Here is a 27,008-nt window from a genome sequence, read left to right as displayed (position 1 = left end):
TGAAACAAAATATAAAATAAAGATTAAAAAAGAGCATATGTAGTAAATTATATGTAAAATAGCTTTAAAAAATAAACTGTACAAATATTTACATATTTGTAAATATCTTGTGTACTGTATTTATTTACTTTTAAAAAATAAAACAAAATTATTTACGCCTCAAACTGCCATGAGGCTTATGCCTTGCCTCTTCAGCATCCAACTTCTCACCTCCGCCTTTAGCCTTTAGGTTAAAACAGCATCAAGGGTTTTTGACACATTCCATGCTAATCTTTTGGATTAACCATTTTTAAATGCATAACTGCACATTAGGAATTCAAATCTGAGCCCCACAGCACACCCCAAACCATGTATTGGGAACATCTCCCATAATGACAAGTACAGAGATGTTCCCAATGCATGCTGAAATGTGTATGGACCATTTGTGGGGCACAGATGTGAACTTGAACATTAGTGGCACATGTACATACATGCCATAAGCATAAATACATACAAACAAGGTTCAAAATATCTATACATCCAATACGTTGCTATGGGCATATTGGGCAAATTGATACAGCTTTTTAGTAGTTTTTTTTTTTTTTTGCAACTGATTCAGGGGAGCCAGTTTAGGCCTCCTCCACACCCTGAACCGGTCAGACCCCCGATACACCCACTGTAGGGGCATATCGGAGGGGTTCAGGAACAATATATATCGGCCGATACGGGCCAATATGTGTCCATACTTTGAACCTTGCATACAAATACTTAAAATACATAAATATATATTCATATAATATTTATACATGCAAATGACTAGGGTGGGTTGGATTGGCCAAGGCTTCAACCCAACCTAGTTCATTTGCATGTATAAATATTATATGAATATCTATTTATGTATTTTAAGTACAATCCTAACCGAACCAGAAATTAAGATGGTTTTTTACTTTTTCAACCCTAAACCCAATCAAATCTTCAACCGACTTTTTTGAGTTGGGTTTGGGCTAAACCAGCCCAAGTTGCAGCCCTACATAATCCTACATGAGGCATGAGTAAAATGGGCCTAGATGCAGACCCATGAGCATCAATTAGAAAATAAAAAAGAAAACAGAAAAATGAAAAACAAATTGATAAATAGAATTAGTATTTTATAAGTGCAAATTAATCAGATTTATATTGGTTGCACATCTTGATGCTTTTACCAGTTTGTTTCCAAAATGTTACCTAGTAATTCAACTTCACATAAACTGTAAAAATATGTATTTTCTATAAATACATAATTTATTCATGATCATTTAATCCTTAGATTTGTGTAATTGATGTATTCATAATCATACATACTGGGATTTGGCACTGAGCATGAATTATGAATCTATGGATCATAGCCCAAATATGGCACTGATCTAATGGTTCAGCTCTGATAATTAATAACAACACAAGCGATGTGGGATATTTAAGTAGTTAGTAGTTACTCGAAGTTCAACATCCACACAACAAATATATGGGTAATAAGATCAATACTAACATTTAGGCTCAGTTTGGAAAGAGAACAAATGCAAATATGTACAACATAAATACATACAAAATATAAGGTTTTACACTCTACATATTTGCATTTGTACTCCTTCCGAACTCAGCCTTAAGAGTAATGGGTGTCGGCTATATCTGGCAGATAAGTCAAAAAAGAATATGTTCCCTTGCAAACTGGTGATAAAAGGTTCGTAAGCCTCTGTAAAATCAACAATATCGCCATTCATGAGCAGCCATAGCACCAACCTGAATGTGGTATTTTGGAGTTACCTAAAAATGCATCACCAAGTAAAAAACATATTTACAAATACCAACCCAACTGAACCTAGAATTCCCCTTGTCAACATTGCCATTTTCCAGTCTTCCGAATTTGTGGTAGAATATCATCCCTTTCTACTATGGGCCTGTGGCCGGTCTTTTCTAATTATTTGGCAATCCAGTTGAAATGCAGGAAGATCATAACTAGAGACATTGTGGTTAACAAATGTAAGCCAATAAATCCCAACTTGAGCCATATCAATATTTGTGTTGTCAGAAAACAGCATTATAAGAATCACCTCCACACGGTTTCATTTGCATCTGTGAAAATTGCATTATGATGCTCGATGAGGCACTGGACTACCTCAATAGCTGCAAAATCAGTTGGAGAGCCATCATCCAAGGGAATCTGTGAGGATGCATCAACGTTGTCGCCTTCTTCTGTGGCAATAAAAAAACAAAAAAAAAAAAGGAGAATTCATGCTTCTACATCACTTCAAAAGCTTTGGGGGAGGGGGCAAGGTTAGAAAAACAGGAGAATACATACTTCTACCGAATACTGACATTTGGTCGAATATTACGGGGATGAGAAAACCCTCCATGTTGTTTATATCTTATGAAAACTAGACAAATTTTCCTGATATGACTAAAAATTTGGAAAAATGTTTTAACTTATTTTAAATAAAAGTCAGATAAGACAACAGGCCCACTTTGCACATGGAAGAGTATGCTTAAATTTGGACACTGAAGTGAAGTTGTGGAACACATGCTCTTTTGTCACACCATTTCATATCCAGCATGTACAAAATGTACCTCAATAGAAATCCATTCCTGTTCCACCTAAAAAGATGACAGTCTTTCTAATAAGATGGTCTTTTACCAACCAACAAAACCTATATGCTAAATTTCCAAATCTTGGGATCCCTAGGAGCTTTTAGATCACCACTCGTATTGTTCATCTCTTGCATGATTGAAAATAAAAATAAAAATAAAAAAAAAACATCTGGTTCATAAGTAGGACTAAAACAGAATATACATGTTTACCAAAAAAACAGCATATAAGCATTGTTAAGGAGTGTAAATCATGGTAAACATAGGATCAGAGACCAAGAGATATCTAAAATTCTCAATGTAACCTCTTCTGCTATCTTGGTTCAATAATCCATGACAATGGAAAGATCGAGGAGAATGCAACCCATAGAATTAGAGTAGGATGGTAAAATTGGAAAAGTGCATCCAAAGTCTCATGTGATAGGAGAATACCACTTAGGCTAAAAGGAAAATTTTATAAAACACTTTTAAGACTGGCAATGTTTTATTGGAGCATAGCTTTGGGTGGTCAAGAAACAAAGTGTCCAAAAAATCAGTGTGACAAAAATGCAAATGTTGAGAAGGATACGTAGGAAGACCTACAAAGAACAGCACCAGAAAGGAAATAATTTAAGGAACCTAGGATACTAATATGGCTTGACATGCAAAGAAGACGATCAACAGCACCAAAAAGACGAAATGATCTGTTACAAGTTGAAAGGCAAGAAGAGTTAGGGGCAGATCAAAAAGGAAAAGGGTTGAAGTAGTGAGTAATGACATAAGGGCACATAGTTTAATAATGGCTATGGCACTCGATGGATAGAATGACAGGAACAGGATTCACGTATATAGCCAAACCCATATATTTGGGCCAAGGAACAAGGCTTAGATGATGATACAAGAAGCCTTGGTCTCAGTTTAGTAACAACTAACAACGTTGATGCATCAGTCTCTCTGAACTGACTTAAATCCTCTAGTCATACAAATCCAAAGATGCAAGATAATATAGACGGATTCATATAGAGAAGTTATATATAATTATAGTAATCACCTGAAAGGATATCCCATGCACTGTAAGTAGGCATTGGATCCATTGTCTTCTTGGAAGGACTTTTAGAAGTATGGTGCCAAAACTGACTATAGTCTGGTCTCTGCTCCCTCTGCCAAATAATAATAGGAGCCATTTCCATGGCAAGCGCACGAGCATCCATCTGCATATACATTTCCAATTAATGGGTAGACAACTACAAATAAGACTAAATCCATATGACGTGGAAAATTGATGCACATGTTCAAAAGCTATCATTAAACTAAAATAACGGAGACTGCAGGTAAGATAAACATGGGATGTCTTTTAGTTGTCATATATAAATACCAAGTTATACATATACTTGCAAGGTCTGACCCGAATGGATCTCAGTATAGGATGGACGATTGCAGATCAGCCTGAGGATTCCTCTTTCCCCAGATTAGTTGTAGTTCAATATAAAAAACAATTCAGCAAAAGATCAAATATAAGAATCATCTTTTATGATATTGGATGTTGTCGCAGGAGACCCTATTAGATACCAATTAAATTGTAGATTCTACTTCCTAGTGTGTACACATGGACATGAGACATCAATGCCCTCAATGTTTATGGATTTTCATTTGATGAGTTTTCTAGGTATAGATTATCTCCATTGCAGCAGTTTTTGAGCAAATCCTTTTCTTGACACTTTCAACAATTTCTTTTGTTCATGTTGTATCTTCCCCACTCTTTTCTTGTATCCTTTTCAATAGCCTTTCATCCATTATTGATTTAAAAAGTTCACAAAAAGAACTGCATCCGATTCCTTAGAAAAGTGTTTTTTTGAAGAATAAAGAATAAATATTTCATTACAAAGAAAAAACATTGTGATGAAGGGTGATTTGGCACGACCTAGTAAGAAGGGTACACGTAGACGCGATCTGCTCGAGGGGTGACAACTCAGCCAAACGAACCCAGTTCGCAACATTTGGAGTTCAAGCATTCAGCCACCTCGGCCCAAAAAACCACCTCGGCGTAGAGATACCTAGTCACCCAATCCAATTCAGGACTAAAGAAACAAAGTGCCAGTTCGGAGCTACAACACATTGCTCTCCTTCAAAGACGGAACAGACCTTATCCACACAGCCCGGAGATCCCGGAGCTCTTTCGTAAGCCCCATGACTACATTATATAAGGACATGAAACCCCAAGGCAAAGGTACGCGTGGTTATTTACTCACTAGCATTCAAGCATTCAGATATTCAGCTTGCACCCGTAGTATAGTACTGACTTAAGCATCGGAGCGATCTCACCGGGTTATCCACCCCAGGTTCTATGATTAAATGTTTTGCAATTTGGTCCAGCTCGTCGCGCAACCGGAGTTCAAATCGCCTTCCAGCTAGGAGTATCTAGATCACACACCATCAATTGGCGTCGTCTGTGGGATTTCAATCTAAAGGTCATACCAATCTTAATTGCAGATTTATTTTTTGATTTATCCCAATGAATTCATCCAACAACACTGGAAAAAGCACCGAGATGAACGTCACTAGGGGGCAAGATCAACAATCAACCTTCCCCCAGGGTCCTACGGTATGCATTGGCCAGTTTACTATTCCTCTTACAACTCCAAGGGTCTTGTCACTGTCTGTGTCGCAAGGCACCATGCAAGTGAGCATCCCGCTTCCCCCAGTGGGCGTAACTTTCTTCGAGCCATCTACGGTCCCTCCTGGAATCGAGCACTCCCAATTCCATTTCCTCGTTCAGTGCATCAAGACAATACAAATCCAGATGCAGCAAGTCCAACAGTTTTAGTAGTATCAACAGTACTATCTATACCAGCAGTATCAGCAGCAGTTCCCTCCACTACAGCCGAACTAGCAGCCAATTCCACCCCAGCACCAAGGGTTGCGTTAGGGCCAAAACCCGAATCGGCCTGGAACTAGCCAAAACGTCAATCAATCCCCCCATCGGGGTGAGGAACCTCACAAGTGTCGGTTCCTCCCAGGGGTAAGGTTTCGCCACGTGGGAGGAGAGACGATCAACACACTCCCCCGCTCTCGCAAGGAAATTTTAGAAACAAGCCTAGGGATAGTCATCTCAACAAGGCCAATCCAACTCGACACTCCCAGCAAGAAAATAACGACTCATGAGGAGACAACAACCAGCCCAGAGTTTGAGGTGCAAACTCGAGACAGGACCCCCTCCGTCCCTCATGGTAGCCTGTGCGAACTCCCCAACCAAGAGAACCCGACAAGGAGGAACCAGGATCCACCTCGCGGTAATGTCCGTAGTGATGCCAAGATGCCAAATCAAACCGAAGTCAGTAGTACCAACGTCGAGCCGGTGAAGAAGCAGCAATGGCAACGTCGCAAGACACGCCACTCTTCAGCCAGAAACAGCCTGCCAACGAAGCCAAGCCAGCAAGCTAAAGAAAAGGAAGAAGCAAGCTTTGCCAGTCATCTCCCCTGTCTCCCGAGCTCCTAGCAACTCCGATGCCAAAAGACTTCAAGGTGCAAGCTTTGCCAATCATCTCCCTTGTCTCCCGAGCTCCTAGCAACTCCGATGCCAAAAGACTTCAAGGTGCCCCTGTTAGATAAGTATGACGGGTCGTTCGACCCCAACGATCATGTGGATTCCTTCCTATCTCAGATGCACCTAGTCGGGGCTGATGAGTCCTCCATGTGCATGGTCCCAATTTGCCAACCTGTTTACTGTGCACTTCATTACCAGCAAGAAGTGCTCGAAGTCGCAAGAAAACCTTCTGAACGTGGCTAAGAGGGAAGGAGAATCAATCAAAAGCTATATAAAGCGCTTCAACGACACTTGCCTGTAGATACCGAACCCCGATCCAGTAGTGCGACTCACCGCAGCAAAGAAAGGAATCAACCATAAAGAGTTCAAAGTGGCACATGGTAGCTAACAAAGCAAAAGATATCACCGAGTTCCTTAGGTTGGCAAATCAGTTCATCGGTACTAAGGAGATCAACCAAAAGATTGACAATCCACCACCGGAAAAGAGGAAGAGAGAAAACGAAGGGACAAACAATGGTGGGCAGAAAAGAAAGAAGAGCAAGTCCCCGAGTAGGGGAGGAAGCAAGTCAAGAAGTCGGTCTCCCTCGCGCACCCACAGGCCAAGTCGGCGCTCCAAGACCCCGCCCTTGGAGAAAACGAGTTATATGCCTTTGAATGCTAAGCGAGGAGAGATCTTAATGGCTATTAAGGATTCCTCCTTCGTCAAATGGCCTCCCAGGCTAAGGGGAGACCCGACAACAACAAATTCGAATGTCTACTGCCATTTTCACCGAGATCACAGACATAGCACGAAGAATTGCAAGAATCTCCATGACGAGATCGAGGAGCTTATCTGCCTCGGGTACATGAAGAATTACATATTGCGAGAAGAGAGGGGACAAGCCGATCGACAAGCAGATCAACAAGGGGACTAGAGGAGGAGTTGCCCCGAGGTCAACAAGCAAAATGAGCAGCCACCGCGATAGTTGCCGGAGGAAAGACCAGTTCGCAGGGTAATCAACATGATCACCGGTGGATCCATCATTGTCGGATGTAGACCGGCAGCTAGGAGGACCTCCTCGGTCCGTGAATTGGAGAATGAAGTTGAAAACCCGCAAAAGTAACCTCAGCTCGAGGAACCGATTTACTTCACTGAGGACGATGCGCATGGGATCCAGTACCCGCACGATGACGCTTTAGTGGTGAAGCTAAGGATTAACGACTCTGAGGTGAAACGCATCTTCGTGGACTCAGGCAGCTCAACAGACATACTCTTCAAGGAGACCTTTGACAAATTACACCTACAGCAGGGTGACCTGAAACCAATAGATATGCCTTTGGTAGGGTTCAACGGTGAGGAGTCAGATCTCTTGGTCGAGTCACAGTGCCCGTGGAAGCCGGTAAGTGGCCAAACATTATGCAGTTCGAGCACACGTTCTTGGTAGTCACAACTCCCTCCCCCTACAATGCAATAATAAGTCGACCCATTACGCACGTCTTACGTGCGATAGTGTCCACTTACTACTTAGCAATGAAATTCCCAGTAGATTACGAAGTGGGAGTCGTGCGAGATGACTAGCTCGAATCCCGCAAGTGCTACGTGGCTGCCTTAAAAAGGAAAAGCAAAACTGGCGGAGGATGTCGAACTCAAGCGACCAATGGAATATACCGATGAGAGAGCTACCCCGTAAGAAGAAACAATCCACATACCAATCTTTACCACCATACCAACCAAAACTCTTCAGATCGGTGCCTCGATCAGCGAACCACTTCGAACCCAGCTAGTAAGTTTCTTCAAATTTTAGATATTTTTTCTTAGTCCATGGCAGAGATGCCCAGGATTGACCCAAAAATTATAACTCAAACTTAATACCGATCTTTAGTCAAGCCAATAAGACAAAAGAAGCACAACCTCGCCCCGGAACGTTGGAGGGTAGTCGATGAAGAGGTCGGGAAGCTCATCGCGGCAGACTTGATCAAGGAAGTCCATTACCCGAGCTAGGTAGCCAACCCGGTTCTGGTGAAAAAGGCCAATCGCAAATGGCGCATGTGCGTCAACTACACCAACCTGAACAGAGCATGCCCGAAAGACTACTTCCTGTTGCTCAAGATCGATCGCCTAGTGGACGCAACCTTAGGGCATGAGTTGTTGAGCTTCTTGTATGCTATTCCGGTTACAACCAAATTAGGATGGATCCCGCTGACGAAGACAAGACCGCTTTCATAACTGAGCTCGGGTTATATTGTTACAAGGTCATGCCCTTCAGATTGAAAAATGTTGGGGCAACATTCCAACGCCTTGTAAATAAATTTTTTGAGTCGTTGATCGGAAATAAAGTAGTGTTATGTTGATGACATGGTCGTGAATACACAGTTTTCAAATTCTTTGTTGAACGATTTAAAAGATGTTTTTCAAATTTTACGAAGATATAACATGAGATTAAATCCGATAAATGCATCTTCAGAGTCACTTCAAGTAAATTCCTAGGCTATATAGTCAACCGACGTGGCATTGAGGCCAACCCAGCCAAAATAAAAGCAATCCTAGATATGAGACCACTCCCGAAAATAAAAGAGGTCCAGAGGTTGACTGGTCAAATAGCTACCTTGAGCCGCTTCATGTCTAAATCGATGAGCTGAAAAGGTACTTAAGTACCGCCCCTGTTTTAACTCGACCCGAAGAGGACGTGTTAAATCTATACCTCTCTACGAGTGAAGTGGTTAGTTCGGTACTGATCAGAGAAGTAGATCAGGTACAACAGTCCATCTACTACGTTAGTAAAATTTTGCAGGATGCAGAAACTAGATATCCGGGGATCGAGAAACTACCATACGCACCGATCATAGCAGCCCGAAAACTTTGCTCGTACTTCCAGGCCCATACTATTGTTGTTCTCACCAACAAACCCCTGAGACAGATCCTCCTCAAGCCCGAGGTGTCTGGAAGATTAATGAAGTGGTCCATCGAGCTGAGCGAATACGATATCTGGTATGAGCCTCGACCAGCAGTAAAAGCCCAGGTCTTGGCAGACTTCATAGCAGAATGCACATTCGACACAACGACCCCTGAGTTGACCGAGCTCGCTCACACGACAGGAGCATCAACCAGTATGGCACCAGCCCCAATCAAAGTGGAACCGACCTGGGACGACGAGCCATGGATCCTCCACGTCAACAGCTCGTCCAACCAACGGAGAAGCAGTGCAGGATTGATACTGTACGGCCCAAGCAAGGTAAAGCTGGAGTATGCTCTCCAGTTCGGATTCGAGGCATCGAACAACGAGGCAGAATATGAAGCGTTGATCGCCGGGCTAACCTTAGCAAAGGAAATGAAAGCAAAGCACCTCATCGTATGCAGCGACTCACAACTAGTGGTCAACCAAGTCACTGGTGAGTACGAAGCCTGCAACCCAACTATGGGAGCCTACTTGGCCAAAGTCGGATAAATCGTACACGGCTTCATCTCCTGCTTTATCAGGAAAATTCCCAAGGTCCGAGAACGCTAAGGCTTATGCCTTGCCACGTCTAGCGAGCACAAGTAGTAACACTATGTGAACTGTGTACATAGAGGACTTACCCCAGCCAAGCATTCTCGGGGGGGGGGGGCAGAAGAGGTCGCTCCCGTGTTACAAGTAGAACCGAGCTGGATAACCCCACTCGTTGGTTATCTGCTCCACGGGACCCTACCTGCAGAACCCAATGCGGCTCGAAGGGTAGAGCGCCAGTCAGCCAAGTACATCCTCATAGACGGACAATTGTACAAAAGATCCTTCACGCTCCCTTATCTATGCTGCCTGCGACCCTCAGAAGCAGAGCACGTACTCCGCGACACCCATGAAGCTTGTGCGGTGGACACTTGGGGGGCAGAGCACTCGCACAGAAAGTTCTAAGGCAAGGTTATTATTGGCCCACAATGAAGGTAGATGCACTCAATCTCGTCAAAAAATGAGACAAGTGTCAGAGGCATGCCAACATCCACCATTAACCTGCTGCTGATTTGAAATACCTCACCAGCCTGTGGCCCTCCGTGCAGTGGGGAATCGACATCCTTGGTCCATTCCTGCCAGCAACAGGGCAAAGGAGGTTTTTGGTTGTTGCAATAGATTATTTTACAAAGTGGGTGGAAGTCGAACCCCTGGCAACGATCACAGCTCGCAACATACAAAGTTTCTTTTGGAAAAGCATAGTCTGCCGCTTCGGACTACCCCGAGTGCTGATATCCAACAATGGAAAGCAGTTCGAAGATGTCAAGTTTCAAAACTGTTGTGCCAAGATGGGGATTCAACAAAACTTTACCTCAGTAGCACACCCCCAAGTGAATGGGCAAGCAGAAGTAACTAACAGGGCGATACTTCATGGATTGAAAGCTCGATTAGCTCGAGCAAAGGGATTGTGGGTGGACGAACTGCCCAGTATCCTTTGGGCTTACCGAACTACTATCAAGACCGCGGCGGGTGAAACCCTTTCAACCTCACGTATGGCACAGAAGCGGTGATCCCAGTAGAAATCGAGGTATCCACATTACGATTGGAGGCTTATGACGAGGAAACAAATGATGACGAGCTCCGTACCAACCTGGACCTAGTAGAGGAAGTACGAGACCTGGCCTACATTCGGACTACAGCCTACCAACAAAGAGTAGCTCGGAAGTATAACTCCCGGGTCAGAAAACGACAATTCCGTGTCAACGACCAGGTTCTTCGAAAAGTTATGGTACCTAAGCCTATGTGAGTACTCAGACCTAATTGGGAAGGCCCATACCGTGTAAAGCGAGTATTCGAGGGAGGTACATATGAGCTCGAGACTTTGGAAGGGAAGCAGGTATCTTGAGCATAGAATATCGATAATCAAAGAAGGTACTACTTATAAACCCATGACTCCAAGGCAAAATTTCTCTAAGTCTATGTGACCACCGAACTGGCCGAAAAAGATGACAGATGGAAGAGAGGACTGTGAACCACTCCCAGAAGCTTAAGCGCTATGGGCTACGGCGCCGAGCTGACAAAAGACATCGGCACTATGGCAAGTCCTAGTCACCTCTTCGGCATAGGCAGACAAGTCCTAGTCGCCTCTTTGGCATAGGCAGACAAGTCCCAGTCACCTCTTCAACATAGGCAGACAAGTCCTAGTTGCCTCTTTGGCATAGGCAGACAAGTCCTAGTTACCTCTTTGGCATAGGCAGACAAATCCTAGTTGCCTCTTCGGCATAAACAAACAAGTCCTAGTCGCCTCTTCGGCATAGACAGGTCGGGTATGTACCCTACAGTGTCCGTCCACCTCGATGTACAAAAAAACGAGGTTGTTCCTACTTGGAGTTCAGCTCGACACTTCGGGATAACCAACATTTAGAAAGATTTTAATTCAAAATTTTTGTTGTACTTGCACACACGAGACTTTTTGAATTATTGTGCTTCATTAACAAAAAGTTCAAAGTACATAAAAAAAACAGCTACTACAACCGAGCACAGAGTCCCGGGATATACATCATATATGGGGGGTAAAAGAAAAGAGGCATGTTTAAACATTAGATCCGCCAAAATTCCCAACAATAGGTAGGTCAGTCTCCATGTGGTCCTCCTCCACGTCATCTCGACCTGCCTCCCATGATGGTCTCGCCTCGTGTAGCTCGTCGTCACTTTCTCCCGCGGAGGAGTCAGGTTCCTCATCAACCTCCTTCGTCATCTCCTGAGTAACGTTGGACATGGAGATAGATCCGAAATCAAGCTCGGGGAACTTCTACCGCATCAACCACTTGCAGAGCTTGAAGCCCGATCGGTACGAGCCAGAGCCATACTTGACCTGGAGGTGGTGAAACTCAAGGAACTCTTTGAACTCCTTTATGGCGCGATCTCTTTCCTAAATCATCGCCTCCTGAATGGCGGTGTCGAAGATCTCAGTGAGCTCCTTGATCATCGCCTCGAGGCTTTCATTCTCCCAAAGGAGAGCTTCCTTCTCCCCCTTGAGCTTCTTCTCCTCCGTCAGCACTAGGATCAGCTCCTCCTGGCTCTGAGCTCCCTTCCTGGCTCTAAGAACTTCACCTCGAGCTAAATTCAGCTCACGGTAGAGCTTCCGAGCGTTCTCTTCAGCCTCCCAAGCTCGCTTCAAGTGGATCTCAGATTGATAGACTAACGAGTGGATAGTGGAGTTCACCTAAAAGAGACAGAGACAGAGAGAGAGAGAAAAAGCAGGTGTAAATACCATTGACAGAAGAAGCCAGAGCTGACTTGTTGGCATGTCAGCCCACTCCGCGACCTTTGCAGGATCCCAGGCACTGAAGTATCTTCAGGCTCGCGAGGTGGGGTCCCCTCATCTCGGTCCTCGTCCAGGTCGACAACCGAAGATTGGGGGCGAACCTCCTCCCCCGGGAGCTCGACAGAGATTGACTCTGGCGTTGCAACCTCGGGTTCAGCAGGAACAGAAGAACTAGCCTCCTCTCGACAAGACCTCTTCGAGGCCCTTCTTTTCTTTCCCTTCTAAACACTCCTCAAAAGGTTAGTGGCATCAACACCCGTCATAGCTTTTGCAAGAGAGAATAAAAAGAGTTAGCCGCGAACTGAAGTAAGTAAGAAAGGAAAAGTAATGTGTGTGTCAAGGTAGAGGCCTACCAAGAGGACTCAGCCCATCTCGTATAAGCCTCTCCTCGGTCAAGAAATCTTCTATCTCAAGGCCGAGGTCCCTCCAAGAGTAGAGGACCGCCCTAGTCTTAGCATCCAGCCTCACCTCGGGATCCTTAATGGCCACTCGCCAATGAGTCAGGAATGACCATCCTTCAGAGTTCCGAACAAAGAAGTATCTCCTCTTCCAGATCGGTACTCTGTTCGAGTTACCAAACAGAACCTTGAACCCGGCGCGAGAGATATAATAGCTCTGGCGGGTGTTCCCGTGCAGGCAAGAAGAGTTCTTAATGGAGCAAACCGAGCTAAAGATGTCTAAAGTAAGAGGTCAATTTTACTCATGGAAAAGTGAGATTGTGCCAACAATGGTACGGATGAAGTTCAGGTGTAGCTGGTCTATAGTGACGTAAAAGAACTTGATGATTTCTACGATGAAGGGGTGGAGCGGGAAGCGCAGCCCAGTTATGAGTTGTTCCTCAAAAACCACGAGCTCGTGATGATTGTGAGCCCAAGGGAATTAACCCAAAGGAATGCTGAAGACAAGAGTGTCGGGGAGACGGTAATGGGCTATCAAGAACAACAATCTATCCAAGATCATCGTGGAAGGGCCGAAGTTGTCCGGATCCCAACCTCGAGAAGAAGACGAGACCCCCTCTCCGAAGGTCGGCCGCTCTACCTGAGATTCAGGTTCCTCAAGCCGAGATGGCCCGACAGCAAGTAAAGGCATTTCTCCTAAAAGGTGTAAAGAGGAGCTCTCTAGCAAAGAGCTGGCCTCACCAACGAGAGTTGAGGACTGCACCTCGGCACCCTCGAGCTCGCTAGAATCGCTAAGTAACCTATCTATGCTAGCACTAGACATGTTGGACAGGAAAAGGAAAAGGGAACAACTAGCTTAAGAAGACAAACTCACCAAAGAATGCGACAACGACCTCGGACACAAAAGGATAGAATGGCGAGCTGAAGGACTCTGACGCGACCTCAAGAGAGCTTAGTTACACGATTTATGGCGAGGATAATGGGCCCTTCGACCCCTATTTATAACCCACCACATTTGGCCACCAACGGTTGAGATCTGTGTGATCCAACGGCTCCCATGAGAACCGGTTGCACGCTACCCGAGGACGAAATTGGTTGAGATCCCGCCCGAATCGGAGGAAAGCGATAAACCTTATCAACACATTGCTCTCCTTCAAAGATGGAACAGACCTTATCCGTATGCCCAGAGATCCCAGAGATCTTTCATAAGGCCCACGACTACTCCATTATATAAGGACATGAAACCCCAAGGCAAAGGTACGCATGGTTATTTACTCACTAACATTCAAGCATTCAGAAATTTAGCTCGCACCTGTAGAATAGTACTAACTTAAGCATCGGAGCGATCTCGCTGGGTTATCCACCCCGGGTTCTCTGATTTACTGTTCTACAGTTTGGTCCAGCTCGCCGCGCAACCAGAGTTCGGATCGCCTTCCAGCTAGGAGTATCTGGATCGCGCACAATCACATTGTAATCTGAATGGGTGTCAAGATGACAAACCAATAGAACCAATCAAAATGAAAGAGATCCACACTACAAAACTCCACTCTCTCCCTTTTTTTCATTTGCATAGTACACATTTGTTAGGCCCCGTTTACTTCTTGCAAGCAAACTGACACCGATTTCTGATCAAATGTCTTACCAATGTCCTTCTTCTTCCTTCCCTCAAACCCCTTAAATCTCAACATTTCAGCCCCTGACTCCTATAAATCTCAACATTTCAGCCCCTCAATCTTCCTCTTCTAAACACTCCCCTTCAACACCTTCTTCATCCCAGCCCGATTCTTTCTTTCTTTCTATTTTTCTCTTCTATTTTCTTTTTTTTTTTCAAATTGTTCAAAAGTAATCCTCGCAAAGCCTTTCCCACCCCAGAAGAACAATCCATATTGGTAGCAGGGCTCCTTTAAGCTGTGTTTCAGAGTATTAACTGAAACAAATAGCATAGGAATTTAACTCAGTGAGAACACAAGCTTATATAATCCATCTGCAATGGTTAAAAGGGATTTTGTGCTTTATTTGTGGGGAAGCATTTTAGCTCAGAAGAATCAGAAAAAATAATCAGCTTTCTGTCCTATCTATGTTGTCAATAGGTTGATAGTGGACAAAACTCTTAACAGTAACTAAGCTACACCATCTTTCTGATTTAGTTATATTAGTCAAATGCAATACTCTGACCATTATCTGCTTTATCTTTTTCTAATTGTAGAGAGCTGAATTGCTATCTATATTGTTAATAGGTTGATGGTGAATACAACACTCTACACTCATAATAACAAATTTCATCATGTTTCTTCTAAAAGGAAACATAATGATTAAAAATTATCAATACAGTATTTAGGAATGAAGGTGTGCATGACAGGGTTTGCATGTAATGGGACTCTTTTTTATATTGGACATGTAGTAATGAGGAAAGCATAAAAAAGTACAAAGATGGCAAGTCTACATCTTATACAAAATACACCTTATCTCCATAAATAGTTGAGTTTGAGTTGGGTAGAAGAGAATCTATTCCCTTATCTTGTGCTTTAATATAATTCAGACAAATTCATTACTTGACACAAAATTAAAAGAATAATAAAATAGAGGCATAAGCACAGAAGAATATCCTGCTTAAGTAAACCAATCTGCAATATGCTCACAATCATTTTCAAAATGGGTGGGCTGATAATTTTTATTTCAAAACCCCAACCATTTAAACAGAGTAAGTTCTGCTTCTCCACAAAAATATTGTAACACGCATAGGAGAGAAATCTCCTTTTTTTGCTTCATGACTCCTGTGTCTTGGCCAAGAGTAATACGGTATCCTCTTCAGAAAGGTGATGCATTATATCACACTCACATATAGAAAAAAAAAAAAAGGTGCATTTAGTGTGGTAAGATGCAAATCTTGGAAGAATACCTTGTTAAGAGGTGACTTCTGGCTTACACGAAGCAGCAACGCTGTAATGAATTCCAGTGTCATGTAGTTTACATTAGGAAGCCGCTTAAGTATGTTTTTCATTGAATGTATGCTGGAACGAGCACTGATAATTTCATGATAGAGGTCAAACGTGGCAAGTGGCTCAGGAAGACTTGCAAGGTAACACTTAACTAGAAATGCAACATCAACTGGGTTCACACTCTCCGACAGTGATGCATTGTAATCTGCAAAAGAAAAGTTAAACCAAAAGATAACAAGGATGATAAAAACAACGCACAAGAAACAAATATTTGTAAGAGATGATACCATGGTTGTATAGTGAAACCAACTGCTGAATAACCTTTTTATCTCCTTCAGATTTGAACAACTGCTCTGAGTTTAAGCCTAGAAAGCACAATCATATGCGATATTACATCCAATGACTTGGTGAGCTATAAAGGAACATATAGTAGAAAACTGTTCTCTTTTAATTTCATATTAATCACCTGATAATATGAGATAATCTGCACATCTGACCAAAATATAAGGAACGGGCTTGTTGGACTGTTGCCGTTGTACTGTTATCTCAATTGGCACCCCAAATACTGGAAGAAAAATGGAAAAAAAAAATAGAATGAATCACCTCAAAGTAGTCAAAATAGAAATTTCGGTATACAATTACTATATGCAGGGTTTTAAATTTTGTCAATTGATCATTTAACAGTAGATATGGTTTTAAATAGAACAGATTGGAAAAACAGGATTCATGTAGCCAACCCCATATAGTTGGGATAAGGCATGGATGATGATGATATTTCATTCTGATTTTGCTTAACAAAACATAAGTTGGATTTAAATGAAATAGGAAAACCTAACAGAGATGAGAAATTGAGAAATTAAGAATAAATAGGAACTTTGGACAAGTATTAGATAGGAAATAGAAATAAAGAGCATAAAATAGTAGGAAAAGAAGGAAACTAAACTTGGTAATTTATCATTTTTCTTAGGATTCATCTGGAAGACTGGAACCTTGAATCTATGGTGAAATTCCAAAAAAAAAAAAACATATAGTTGTTTCCGTGTTAGAGAATATCAACCCATTCAAGGACCTCACCTAACAGTTTAAGCTTTTAGGTTGAATGGTTCGTTGACATGGTATCAGAGCCACTACTCTAGAATGGAATAGCCTTATCACCAGTTTATAGACACTTGTTGAGGCCTTATCCATGTACCATGATAAGTTAACACATAATGATCCAAGCATGGTTTAAACAAAAGACATCTTACAAGCAGAAGGTTGAACTTTAACCTACCCATTACCACCAGCAGTAGCTGTAGTTCTCTACCCTGGACACCCTGAGCTTTACTTTTCTACTCTTCATTAAGAAATTTGAAACTAGTTAGCATGTTGCCTTGAGATACTATGAGCAACTACGACTGCTATAACAAACCTTTTTTAGGAATTCACTAGAAGGAACCAAATAAATGAATGATGTAGCAGTCCACCAAGTAGGTTATTACTAAATCATATTGAATTTGATAGTCTCCAAACAAACAACTTCAACTTACAACCTTTTATGTTTACAGGTTGCAAATACAATTTGATCTCATTGATGAAGGTAGCCTAAAATTAATTGAGCATAAATGATTTTTCACACACTAGATGGGGTTCTCTGGACCCACAAGTCAAATTCAGTTTGCACGTTTCAATGCAAGTCCTGCTAAGCAAGCCAGCAATTCAAGCCAGTCACTACTCACTAGCATCTCAACCATCCACCAACTTTCCTAATTGTGATTCGCATCCACTGTCAGTACTTGCTAATGAATAAACAGAAAACAAAGAAGATAAAAACGATTAATCAAATCAACAATAATAAAAAACACCATTTAGTCCCAACTCTCATCCTTCAACTGGAACACTTTCCTTTATATTCTCTTATGACAGCATGATGTCCAATTTGTCTGTGGACTCAGTCAAAGAGAAAGATGGTAAACAAGAATATCAGAATGCCTGAAACTGAAATTTTGTTTTGATAATTGAAATAATTTTATTAATCAGCAATAGACAACAGTACAAAGTCCCCAAGGAAAGGCACGAGTTGCAACCTCTCCGGGCTAGTTAAGTACAGATTTCCAAATTAATAACAACTTACATAGAAGCACAAAAAAGATCTTTCCTATAAACCCCCTGTTTGGCTAAAGCATCAGCCAAAGAATTAGCAGACCTACTAACCCATTTTACCTCAACTCTCATATTACTGGTTAACCACTTTACTTTTTTTATGAGATCTTTGTAGCCCCAAATGGTGGTATCCAAGTTTAGGAGCCACCTTGTTACCACCTAAGAATCCCCTTCAACTAGGAGATGTTCCACCCCAAGCTGGTTGGCGATCTGAATTCCTTGTACTACAGTAAGGATTTCTGCCCCTGTGGAATCCCCCACTCCCACCGGTCCTAAGAATAGGGAAATTATGTTGCTATCCTTATTTCTCAGGATACCCCCTATACCTAAAGGTCCGGGGTCGCCTTGGCTGCTTCCATCAAAGTTCAGCTTGATGACACCTTCCAAAGGCAGAATCCATTCTGACAGAATTCTATCCTTCTTTGTTGAAGTGTTAGCTATTACTAGCCAGTTCCTCCACAAGTCATCAAAGATGTCCACAGTTTTCAGCCAATGGATTGCTCTTGTTAGGATACAATCATTCATTCATCTAACCCTCTTTCCTTCTTTAAGAAAATTCTTGCATTCCTTTCCTCCCAAGAGTGGCTGCTCTGACACATTTCCACATGACCTTACCTCTTCTAGTGTGCCAAACAAAAACAGATGGGTTGAATAACAAGCTTAAATCAGAAGGCATAGACCACCTACCTCCAAATAAACAAAGGCTTCACCTCCAGATAGCTGTAGCAAAGGAACAGGAGATCAGCAAATGGACACAGTCCTCATTCTCGGCCTTACACAAGGAACACCAATTTGGGGAAAGACAAAGCGAGGGTCTCTTTTTCTATAAGTTTTCCAAATTATTGATTTTCCCATAGAAGACTTCCCAGCAAAATACAGCAATTTTTGGGGGAATAGATCGTGCCCAGACTTCTTTGACAAGGAATCCTGGGAAAGGGGGTTAGAACTGAGGGATTTTAGAAAAGAAGAGCAAGTAAAAGTAGCTTTTGGAAGAGGAGTCCAAACCCTTTGATCAGAAGAAGTGGGGTCTAAGCAAACGGATTCTAGTAAATGAATTAGCTCAATAACACAATTCGACTCACCATCCCTTAACCCTCTACGAAACCCAAAGTCCCAATTTAAAGATAAGGGGTTTAACGGGATCGGGAGAAAAGTTGCAATTGGCTCAAGTTTGTGAAGGGAAATGGAATAGAGCGAGGGGAAACAATCTTTGAGGGGTTGAGTACCCACCCAAATACAAAGGAAGCTGAAGAGCATCTTTTTGCAGAAATGTTGTGGGATACTTCCCATACAGAAAATCATCAAGTAGTGACACCGATAATCCTCAAGACCCTTATTTTTTCATATTAAATTCTGCAGATGCATTCTATAAAGGAACGCCTTCCAACTTCTCAGAACTCCCATCTCTGCTACTGCTACTGCTGGAAGAGCTGTAATCATCTGAAACATTCAAAGCCTAATCCACCAAAAGCTTGCATTTAACAACTCATAACTTCAATTGATTCCTTTCAAGTAATCTTCTGTGATCCCCTCATAGATATCAAAACTGGAATCAAAAGAAAATCCTCAACCATCACTATCATTTGACCTGGGTCACTTTGCTTCTTCTTTCTATCAATTGCAAACTCTCTTAATCCAGTAATCACAGATTCACAATCCCAAATTCTCTTTATAAAGAAAAACAGATGCAGTAAATAAGAGCTTCTGAGAAATCTCATATTCAAAACTCAAAGGGGAAAAAAAAGAAAAATAAAAACAATTCCATGTTTCTGTCTTTTCTATATATTCTATAATTGTTTAACGAGTCATCTTATACAGCCATGACTGGAGAAGATGAAGGATTAAGGGAACTCAGTTGAGGGGCATATTTCTTCTTGATTTGTGAACTTGTTTCTCTGTTTTAATCTCTTACTTTCTGTTTATTTCTAATTTTTTTGTAAATTATTTAGTAGTATTTATTGCTGACAAGTACAATGCTAGAGTAGAGATGAATCTCAAACAGATCTGGTTGACAGTGCTAGGGAACAACTTCAGTTGCCAATCCTTAGGAATGGCTTATCATTACTTTTAAGCTTAACATACCACTTTCCACTCCTAGTTGTATTTCGAACTCTTCAATCTGCACCCTCAGATCTAGGTAGTTTTCCTGATATGAAAATAAAGTAAGAAGCTGAGTGCTACAATGCAGTGATGCACCTTTGTCAGTGATCCATTAGAAGGAATTACAATATCAAACTTTGCAACCATTCCCAGAAGCCAATAGCTTCAGACACAGCTCTTGTTATATCCCTACCTTCTTCTCATAGGTTTCTAGATAATCAATGCATCAATGTTCATTTCAAGCTTCCATTAGAAACTGTTACTTTATGCACTGAAAGTGAAAAGATTTCCTTCTACAATAAAAGGAGTATCAAATTATCAAATTATGTTCACTTAGATGACATGCTATGATATTGGTTTAGGACATAGGTGCATACCATATAATATCAGTATCAGTATTGTATGATGGTGATACTCACATGACACACTAAAATACCATTTTTCCAGATTTATTCACTTCATTGAATTCTACCTCTCAACCATTCAAATCAAACTAGTTCACTTCAATAGAAACACATACAAATGCAAACATGCATGTTGCATGTGCAAACACAGGCACATGCACAAGGTTATGAGCTGGAAAGTTCAAGATCAAAGCTTGTATTTTTCACACCAATAAAAAAAGTTTTGCATCATCTTGCATAACATTAAGTTTTCTTTTCAATTTTAAGCCTTCTATTTTTATTGCAAAACAAACAAGTTATATTTTGATCTTTTAACAGTTGAAAATATATATGATAAATCATAATTTAACAATAGATATGGCATTAAACAGAACGGAATGGTGAAATAGGATTCATGTATCTGGCCCCATATAGTTGGTATAAGACTTGGATGATGATGATTCCTGCAAAATAAAATCTTGAAATCCAAAAATACAAAATAGAAGAGGTCTAATTCTACAAACTGATGAGCAATTGTATGTTAGGGCTTGTCTAATTCCATACAATTCGTGTACGAACAAAGATAAGCAGTAATAAAGTATGCATATTGGTACTATGAAATGTATTGTCAATTTGTTGTTTGCAGGGAAGGCATTAGACTAACAGTCAACGCATATCAAAGGCATAACTATTTCCTGATGAAGATCATAGTTGCTTTTGGCCAAATCAATACAGTCACACAAATTTCAGTGCTAGCTGAGGCACAGACTGAAACTAAGAATCTTTTCCTTATGGACTTAGCTACTACTCCAGAAAGAACATTCAAGTCTTTAATCGTTCTACAGACAAAATCACAATAGTAGAATTGTTGAAATTTTTTAAATACACACTATATGATGCCAAAGGAGACATGGACTACCTTTCTGACTGAACCAATAATATGATGTGTATGTACAGACACAAACAAATACCATTTACAGAGCATAGAAAGCTCACCATCAGTGCTAGCAACTCCCTGCATAGTTAAAGAAAAAATCAGGACTTCAACAAGCAACTGGGTTCAAAATTGATTGCCTATGTTGAATTACATACCTTCTGCCAACGTTCAATATTGGTCAAAATGCTCTTACTTCTTTGGGCAGTCTTCTTTGCTACCTGAAGAACCATCCATTTGCAATACATCATTAGACCTTCAACATACACATTTAAGTTCTAAATTCAGATAGAAAATCACAAGATACATATATTAAGCTAAAATGTGGTTTGAGAGTTGAGGTGTTTTAAGAAACAAATAAACTTGTAATGGAAATTTCAGGCTCTTATACTAATCAGCTTGTTTCCTGGAACAGTGCTTTAAAAGACATGCTTAGACACGTAAGCAATGCGCATTAAGGCATGCTCATGCTTGAACTCAGGCAAGATCAGCTGGATTTTTTGTTTTTTTTTTTTTTTTTGGGGGGGGGTGGGGGGTGGGGGAGGGGGGTAAAAGACATGGATTGAGGTGCAGGTAACCCAGGTGTGTGCCTTTTTATAAGCATGCTTTTAGTTACCTTTTTGTTTATTCTTATACCTTTATATGGTCTATTAACTTCTAAATAACATTTTTATTGTTGCTTGCGCACTATTAATGTTTCAATAACTTTAAAAGAGACAAAAGCAAAGACCTTTTGAATACCTGAAGCCCTAAATTTTGCAGATAGGATCTCAGATAACAAAATTTACACTAAAGAAGCAACAAGAATACAACTAATCTCAGATCCTTACTTAAAACAAAATGAACTGAAACTAATATCACAAAACTACCCCTTCATATATATGGGCCAAAGATGAAACTAAAATGAGATCAGAGTAGAAACATGCACAAGAGGATAATAAAAAGATTTTATTAAAATCCATTGAAGCTTCTTAAACTAATCCTGAGGACACTAAATAGAAAATATAAAATAATTACTTTCCTTAAGCTCCCTAATATTACCAAATCTCCCACTAAATCCTGAAGATTGGTTCATTGGTATTACCATCAGTATATGTACCCTGAACTTAGTTTTCCATAATCCAAATTACATCATCTTTGTCACATAGGAAAAACAAATTATTTGAGCATTCTATCAGTACAAATTTGCTGAAATTGGCCACCTTCAAATGTAATACATCCCCTAAACTGAAGTGAGAAATTTAGAATATATCCTTTTCCTTTTCTTTCCATTTGGTACACCAACATATTTTTCATGAGGAGATAGATATAATGCATCAATTACAAGTCATAGTTTGTTACATCTGGCTATGGTGTAGTCATACTCATGTCTGCATGAAGAACTCAAACCTACTATATACATAGAAATGCAAAAGAGGTATTATCAGATATCTTATAACCTATGACAATATTTTGACCCTTGAACTAGTAATAGCAAATTGTAATTACAGAAAAAAAAAAATTGCTGAGACAAAGTTCAAAATATTGATACAATACATCCCATATCGGGCATATAGTATCATATCGTTGGGTTTCCGAAACGCCTGTTTAAAGGTGTTTTCAGAAAACCAATTTTTTATTTATTAAATAATATATATATATGAAATTTTGAAAAAATAAGTAAAAAAATAAAAGGCATGTGGTAAAAGGTATCGATACACCCCTGCCAATACACTTGGGTGTATCAATACTTTAAACCATGAGTGGAGGAACTCAAAATTATGTCCATAAGCCATGCCTATTTGAGAAGGCGAGCATGTCAAACCCATGGTGCATACTCGAAGAAGGTACATGGCATGTACAAATCAATTTAGTGCTGCTTTAGCAGTTTTGGAATTGTTAAATATTTCAGCCACCTTTAACTACTTTCTAGTGTAGAAATGCTTGACAACCACAGTTTAGCTAAAGTTACATGAATTGCCTTTGAAAAAAGGTCAAAAGATAGCCATGTACAATTAAGGGAGGGAGAAATAGAAGTGTAAATTAAAATAACTTAGCTTTGTAATACTGTTCAGAGGTTAGGTCCGTATACAGTTGAAACCTCCTAAGACCCCAGATTGCTAGGACCAGCATTAGGCAATAGCCTGGTCATACTGTTCAGAGGTCAGGTCCGTATACAGTTGAAACCTCCTAAGACCCCAGATGCCAGGATCGCACTAGGCAATACCTGATCATACTGTTCAGAGGAATTTGTCATTTGAAATACTGAATATAGATTTACCAGAGTCCACTGTTACCTCTTCAACTTTCATCTTTCCTACAGCAACCTTGTCCTTTGTTTCTGAGATGCCCTTCATCAGCAGTATCCCAGTTGTTGAGGCAGCAGTACGAAGGCGATCCTGCAAAGCATCTCTTGTTGATGGCCGCAGTGCAGCCTCCCGTATAAGGAACCATCGATTTTTCACCAATGACCCAACTTTTTCAGCTGCATCAGCTACATTCCCTTTAGCATCTTTTGCAACCTCCCCCACAAATGTCCCAGCAGACTGTCCAGCTTCTTTAAGCTTAACCCCTGAATTAAAACTTTTTTGCCACAATCAGAGGAAGCAAGAAATAGAAATCTCTCAAAATAATCATTTGTAAATGTTGCAGTCTTGCAGTGAGCAGGCAGAGGTTACCTGAAGAAGTAAAGAAACCATTTGCCTTCTCATGCCACTGAGGTGAGACAGCCGAAGGCATGGAAACAATGCGAAGACAAAAATGAACCGAACGCAGAAACAAATGAACCTGAATTTAACATAAACAAAGGCGTAAAATATACATCATATCACACACCAGTCGTATCTATAAGCACTAGTAATGAAGTTTACACTTTTTAAATTGATCGCTATAAAACAAAAACTATCATATGTTACATTTCTTCCCACCTACCCCCCCCCCCAAAAAAAAAAAAAGAAAAGAAAACATAGAGCAAATAATCTATGATCAACTAAACTCCTGTGAAGCATCCTTCATAAGGTCAGGATACGAAATTCAGCGACAAACAAATAAACTCAACCCTAAGTCGAAATCTAAGCCAGTCTATCGAAAGAATTAAATAAAGCTGACTTATCAAAAAAAGAATTAAATAAATCTAGCCATTTCGTAGAATCCGTAAAAGATCCATCAATAGAAACCTAATATTTTAACTAAACGGCCCTCGATCATCAAAATAAGCATATGCAAGAATAAGGATGATTCAAAATTGAATTCAAATAAACAACAAAAATCAGAAACCCTAACAATTTTGGTAAGAGATTGCGATCATTGTAGAAGATCAGTAGACTTTACCTTGTTATAGCGAGCGAATGGAAATGAAGGACAGTCGGGGAAAGGGAAAAGGATACAGAGAGAGAAAGAAAGAAAGAAGAAAAAAGGTCCAACACGAGGAGCTCGCTTTTGAACGACGACCTGCTCGAAATGGAGATTTAGAGGACGTGTTTTTATATCAGGCACGGAACAGTTCTCGTTGGTTGAGGGAACACGCGGAGAGGTTGGGTTGGCTGGTTCAAGAGAGGTCCAACTAATATAACGGTTATATAGTTCCAAGGGCAAAGCTCTAGGACTCTTGAATCTCGGAGTTGTGATTTGTGACTTGTGATCTGCGAAGTGCCAACTTTGGAAGGTCGTCGACTGAGACTCGACTCGTAGAAGAAGAAAACGTTAAACTCCAAGCGACAAAAGTCACAAAACCTGAAAAGTGAAAACCATGTCTGTCTCTTGACTTTATTTCTATTAAACCAAACACATCCTGAGGTCAGTTGGTGACGAAGGTGTAGGGACGTCCCCACGTACATGCTACACCGCTCGTTCTCATCTTTTCATGTACGAGGATTCAGCGTGATAACTGATATCGTACAAATAAAAAACCAATACAATGGGTTTGATTGGTTAATTACATGAGAAATTGCATACTTAATTGTAAAATCAGTTTTTCTCTTATAAATCTTATTTTTGAATTTGTTTCATATTAGAAAAATTATAAATTTTATTTTTATTATTTTAATAGGAGCTGATTTACAATCCTTAAAATTAGTAGAGGAGAGTATGGGGATTTGATACCGCACAACGTGCGCATGCGCGTGTGTGTGGCACAATGAGGCACTTTAAAACTAATTTAGCATATCTAAAAGTGTGGGGGTGCTTAGCATATTATAGAATTTCATATCTTAAAAGAACTAAATTATGACTCAGAGCTAAGAAAAATATGTTTGTTGAATATGCAAAACATAGCAATGTCTATAGGTTTCTAGACTTAGAGTCCAATATAATAATTGAAACTAAAGATGTTGAATTCCTTGAAAATAAGTTGTGCTCCGAATCTACAGAAAATGAATCCACAGAAACACTTAGATTCAAATTTTATCTATACTCAGTCAATTGTATTTTTGGTGAGGCTGATAGAGAGAAGATTTTAAATAAGATACTTATTGTCCTAAACATTGAAAATGATCCAAAAACCTATAGTGAGACCATGACCTCTAGATATATTGCATTTTGGAAAGAAGTTATAAATGATAAAAATGATTCAATAATGTCAAATAACACATAGATACTAGTAGAGTTGTCTCTATGATCAAAACCAATAAAATGTAAACGGGTATTTAGAATAAAATACAACACTGATGTACTGTACAAACTTTTAAAGCTAGATTGATAGTCAAAGGATTTAGTCAAAAGGAATGGATTGATTACTTTGACACCTATGCCAATATGGTTGGCATAAACAAAATTACAAACTACTTATCATTTGTCTTCAAAATGGAAGATTTAGGAAAATTGATACCAACTTGGGAATAAAAATTAAAAAGTATAGTAGGGGCTATACATTAAGCCAATCACATTATATTGAGAAAGTACTTGAGAATTTTAAGCATTTAGGATTTAAAGAATATAGCAAACCATATGATTCTAGTATAAAGTTAGTAGCAAATACCGGTAGAGCAATTGCACAACTTGAGTATGCTAGTGCAGTAGAAAGCTTGATGTATGTTATACTTTGTACCAGATTTGATATTGCATTTGCAGTAAGTAAACCCAGTCGGTTTACAAGTAATCCCGGTGCAGAGCACTGTAAAGCAATTGGGAGAGTTCTTGGGTATCTCAAGAGAACCTTGGAACTTGGATTGTTTTACTGTGATTATCTAACTATACTAGAAGGGTACACTGATGCAAATTGAATTACTGGTAATGAAGATAACAAGTCCACATCTGAATGGATTTTCGTCATTGGTGGGGGTGCAATCTCTTGGGCATCCAAGAGACAAACTTGTATATCTCACTTGACCATAGAATCTGAATTCATAGCCTTAGCGGCTGCTAAAAAAGAGGCTGAATGAATTATGAATTTATTATTGGATATAAAACTTTGGCCTAGTCCAATGCCTCCAATTTCCATTTACTATGATAGTGAGGCAACTCTGTTAAGGACCTACAGTGGTACCTACAATAGTAAGTTTAGACATATAAGTCTGAGACATGAATTTATTAGGCAACTGATTCAAGATGAAGTCATCACTATAACCTATGTGAGGTCAAGTAAAAATTTGGTTGATCCTCTTACCAAGGGCTTGGTCAGAAAATTTGTAAGAATGATAACCAAAGAGATGAGATTAAAACCCTTTACTTAGTCACCTATAACGGTAACCCAACCTGAACTGAAAGACCATCAGTGTTGGGTTTAATGGGTAACAACAAGTTACAGCAATGTGACTGTTAGCACTGAGACTGAGAAAATTCCCA

General features: G+C 40.3%; 1 protein-coding gene across 2 annotated transcripts; it reads right to left on the bottom strand.

Moving 5' to 3' along the window:
• Positions 1-1,652: 1,652 nt before the first annotated feature.
• Positions 1,653-25,098, bottom strand: LOC148848312 (small G protein family protein / RhoGAP family protein). 2 transcript variants are annotated; one of them, XM_088949834.1, is made up of 11 exons: positions 24,558-25,008; positions 23,906-24,014; positions 23,525-23,799; positions 21,407-21,469; positions 21,311-21,329; positions 16,156-16,254; positions 15,977-16,054; positions 15,650-15,894; positions 3,629-3,788; positions 2,067-2,208; positions 1,653-1,971 (listed from the first exon to the last, which is right to left on the bottom strand). In XM_088949834.1, exons 2-11 carry the CDS (start codon positions 23,964-23,966, stop codon positions 1,893-1,895), a joined length of 1,221 nt encoding a protein of 406 aa, XP_088805960.1. In that variant the 5' UTR covers positions 23,967-24,014; positions 24,558-25,008; the 3' UTR covers positions 1,653-1,892. The 2 variants fall into 2 exon arrangements, with proteins under 2 accessions (XP_088805960.1, XP_088805959.1); XM_088949833.1 differs by having other exon boundaries at positions 1,653-2,208; positions 24,558-25,098.
• Positions 25,099-27,008: the final 1,910 nt, after the last annotated feature.

The sequence above is a fragment of the Nelumbo lutea genome, chromosome 6, assembly GCF_056320005.1.
Source record: "Nelumbo lutea isolate HS-2025 chromosome 6, American lotus-T2T, whole genome shotgun sequence".
Taxonomy (NCBI): Eukaryota; Viridiplantae; Streptophyta; class Magnoliopsida; order Proteales; family Nelumbonaceae; genus Nelumbo; species Nelumbo lutea.
Note: the sequence above shows the minus strand (reverse complement) of the source record. Positions and strands in the feature narration are given on the sequence as shown.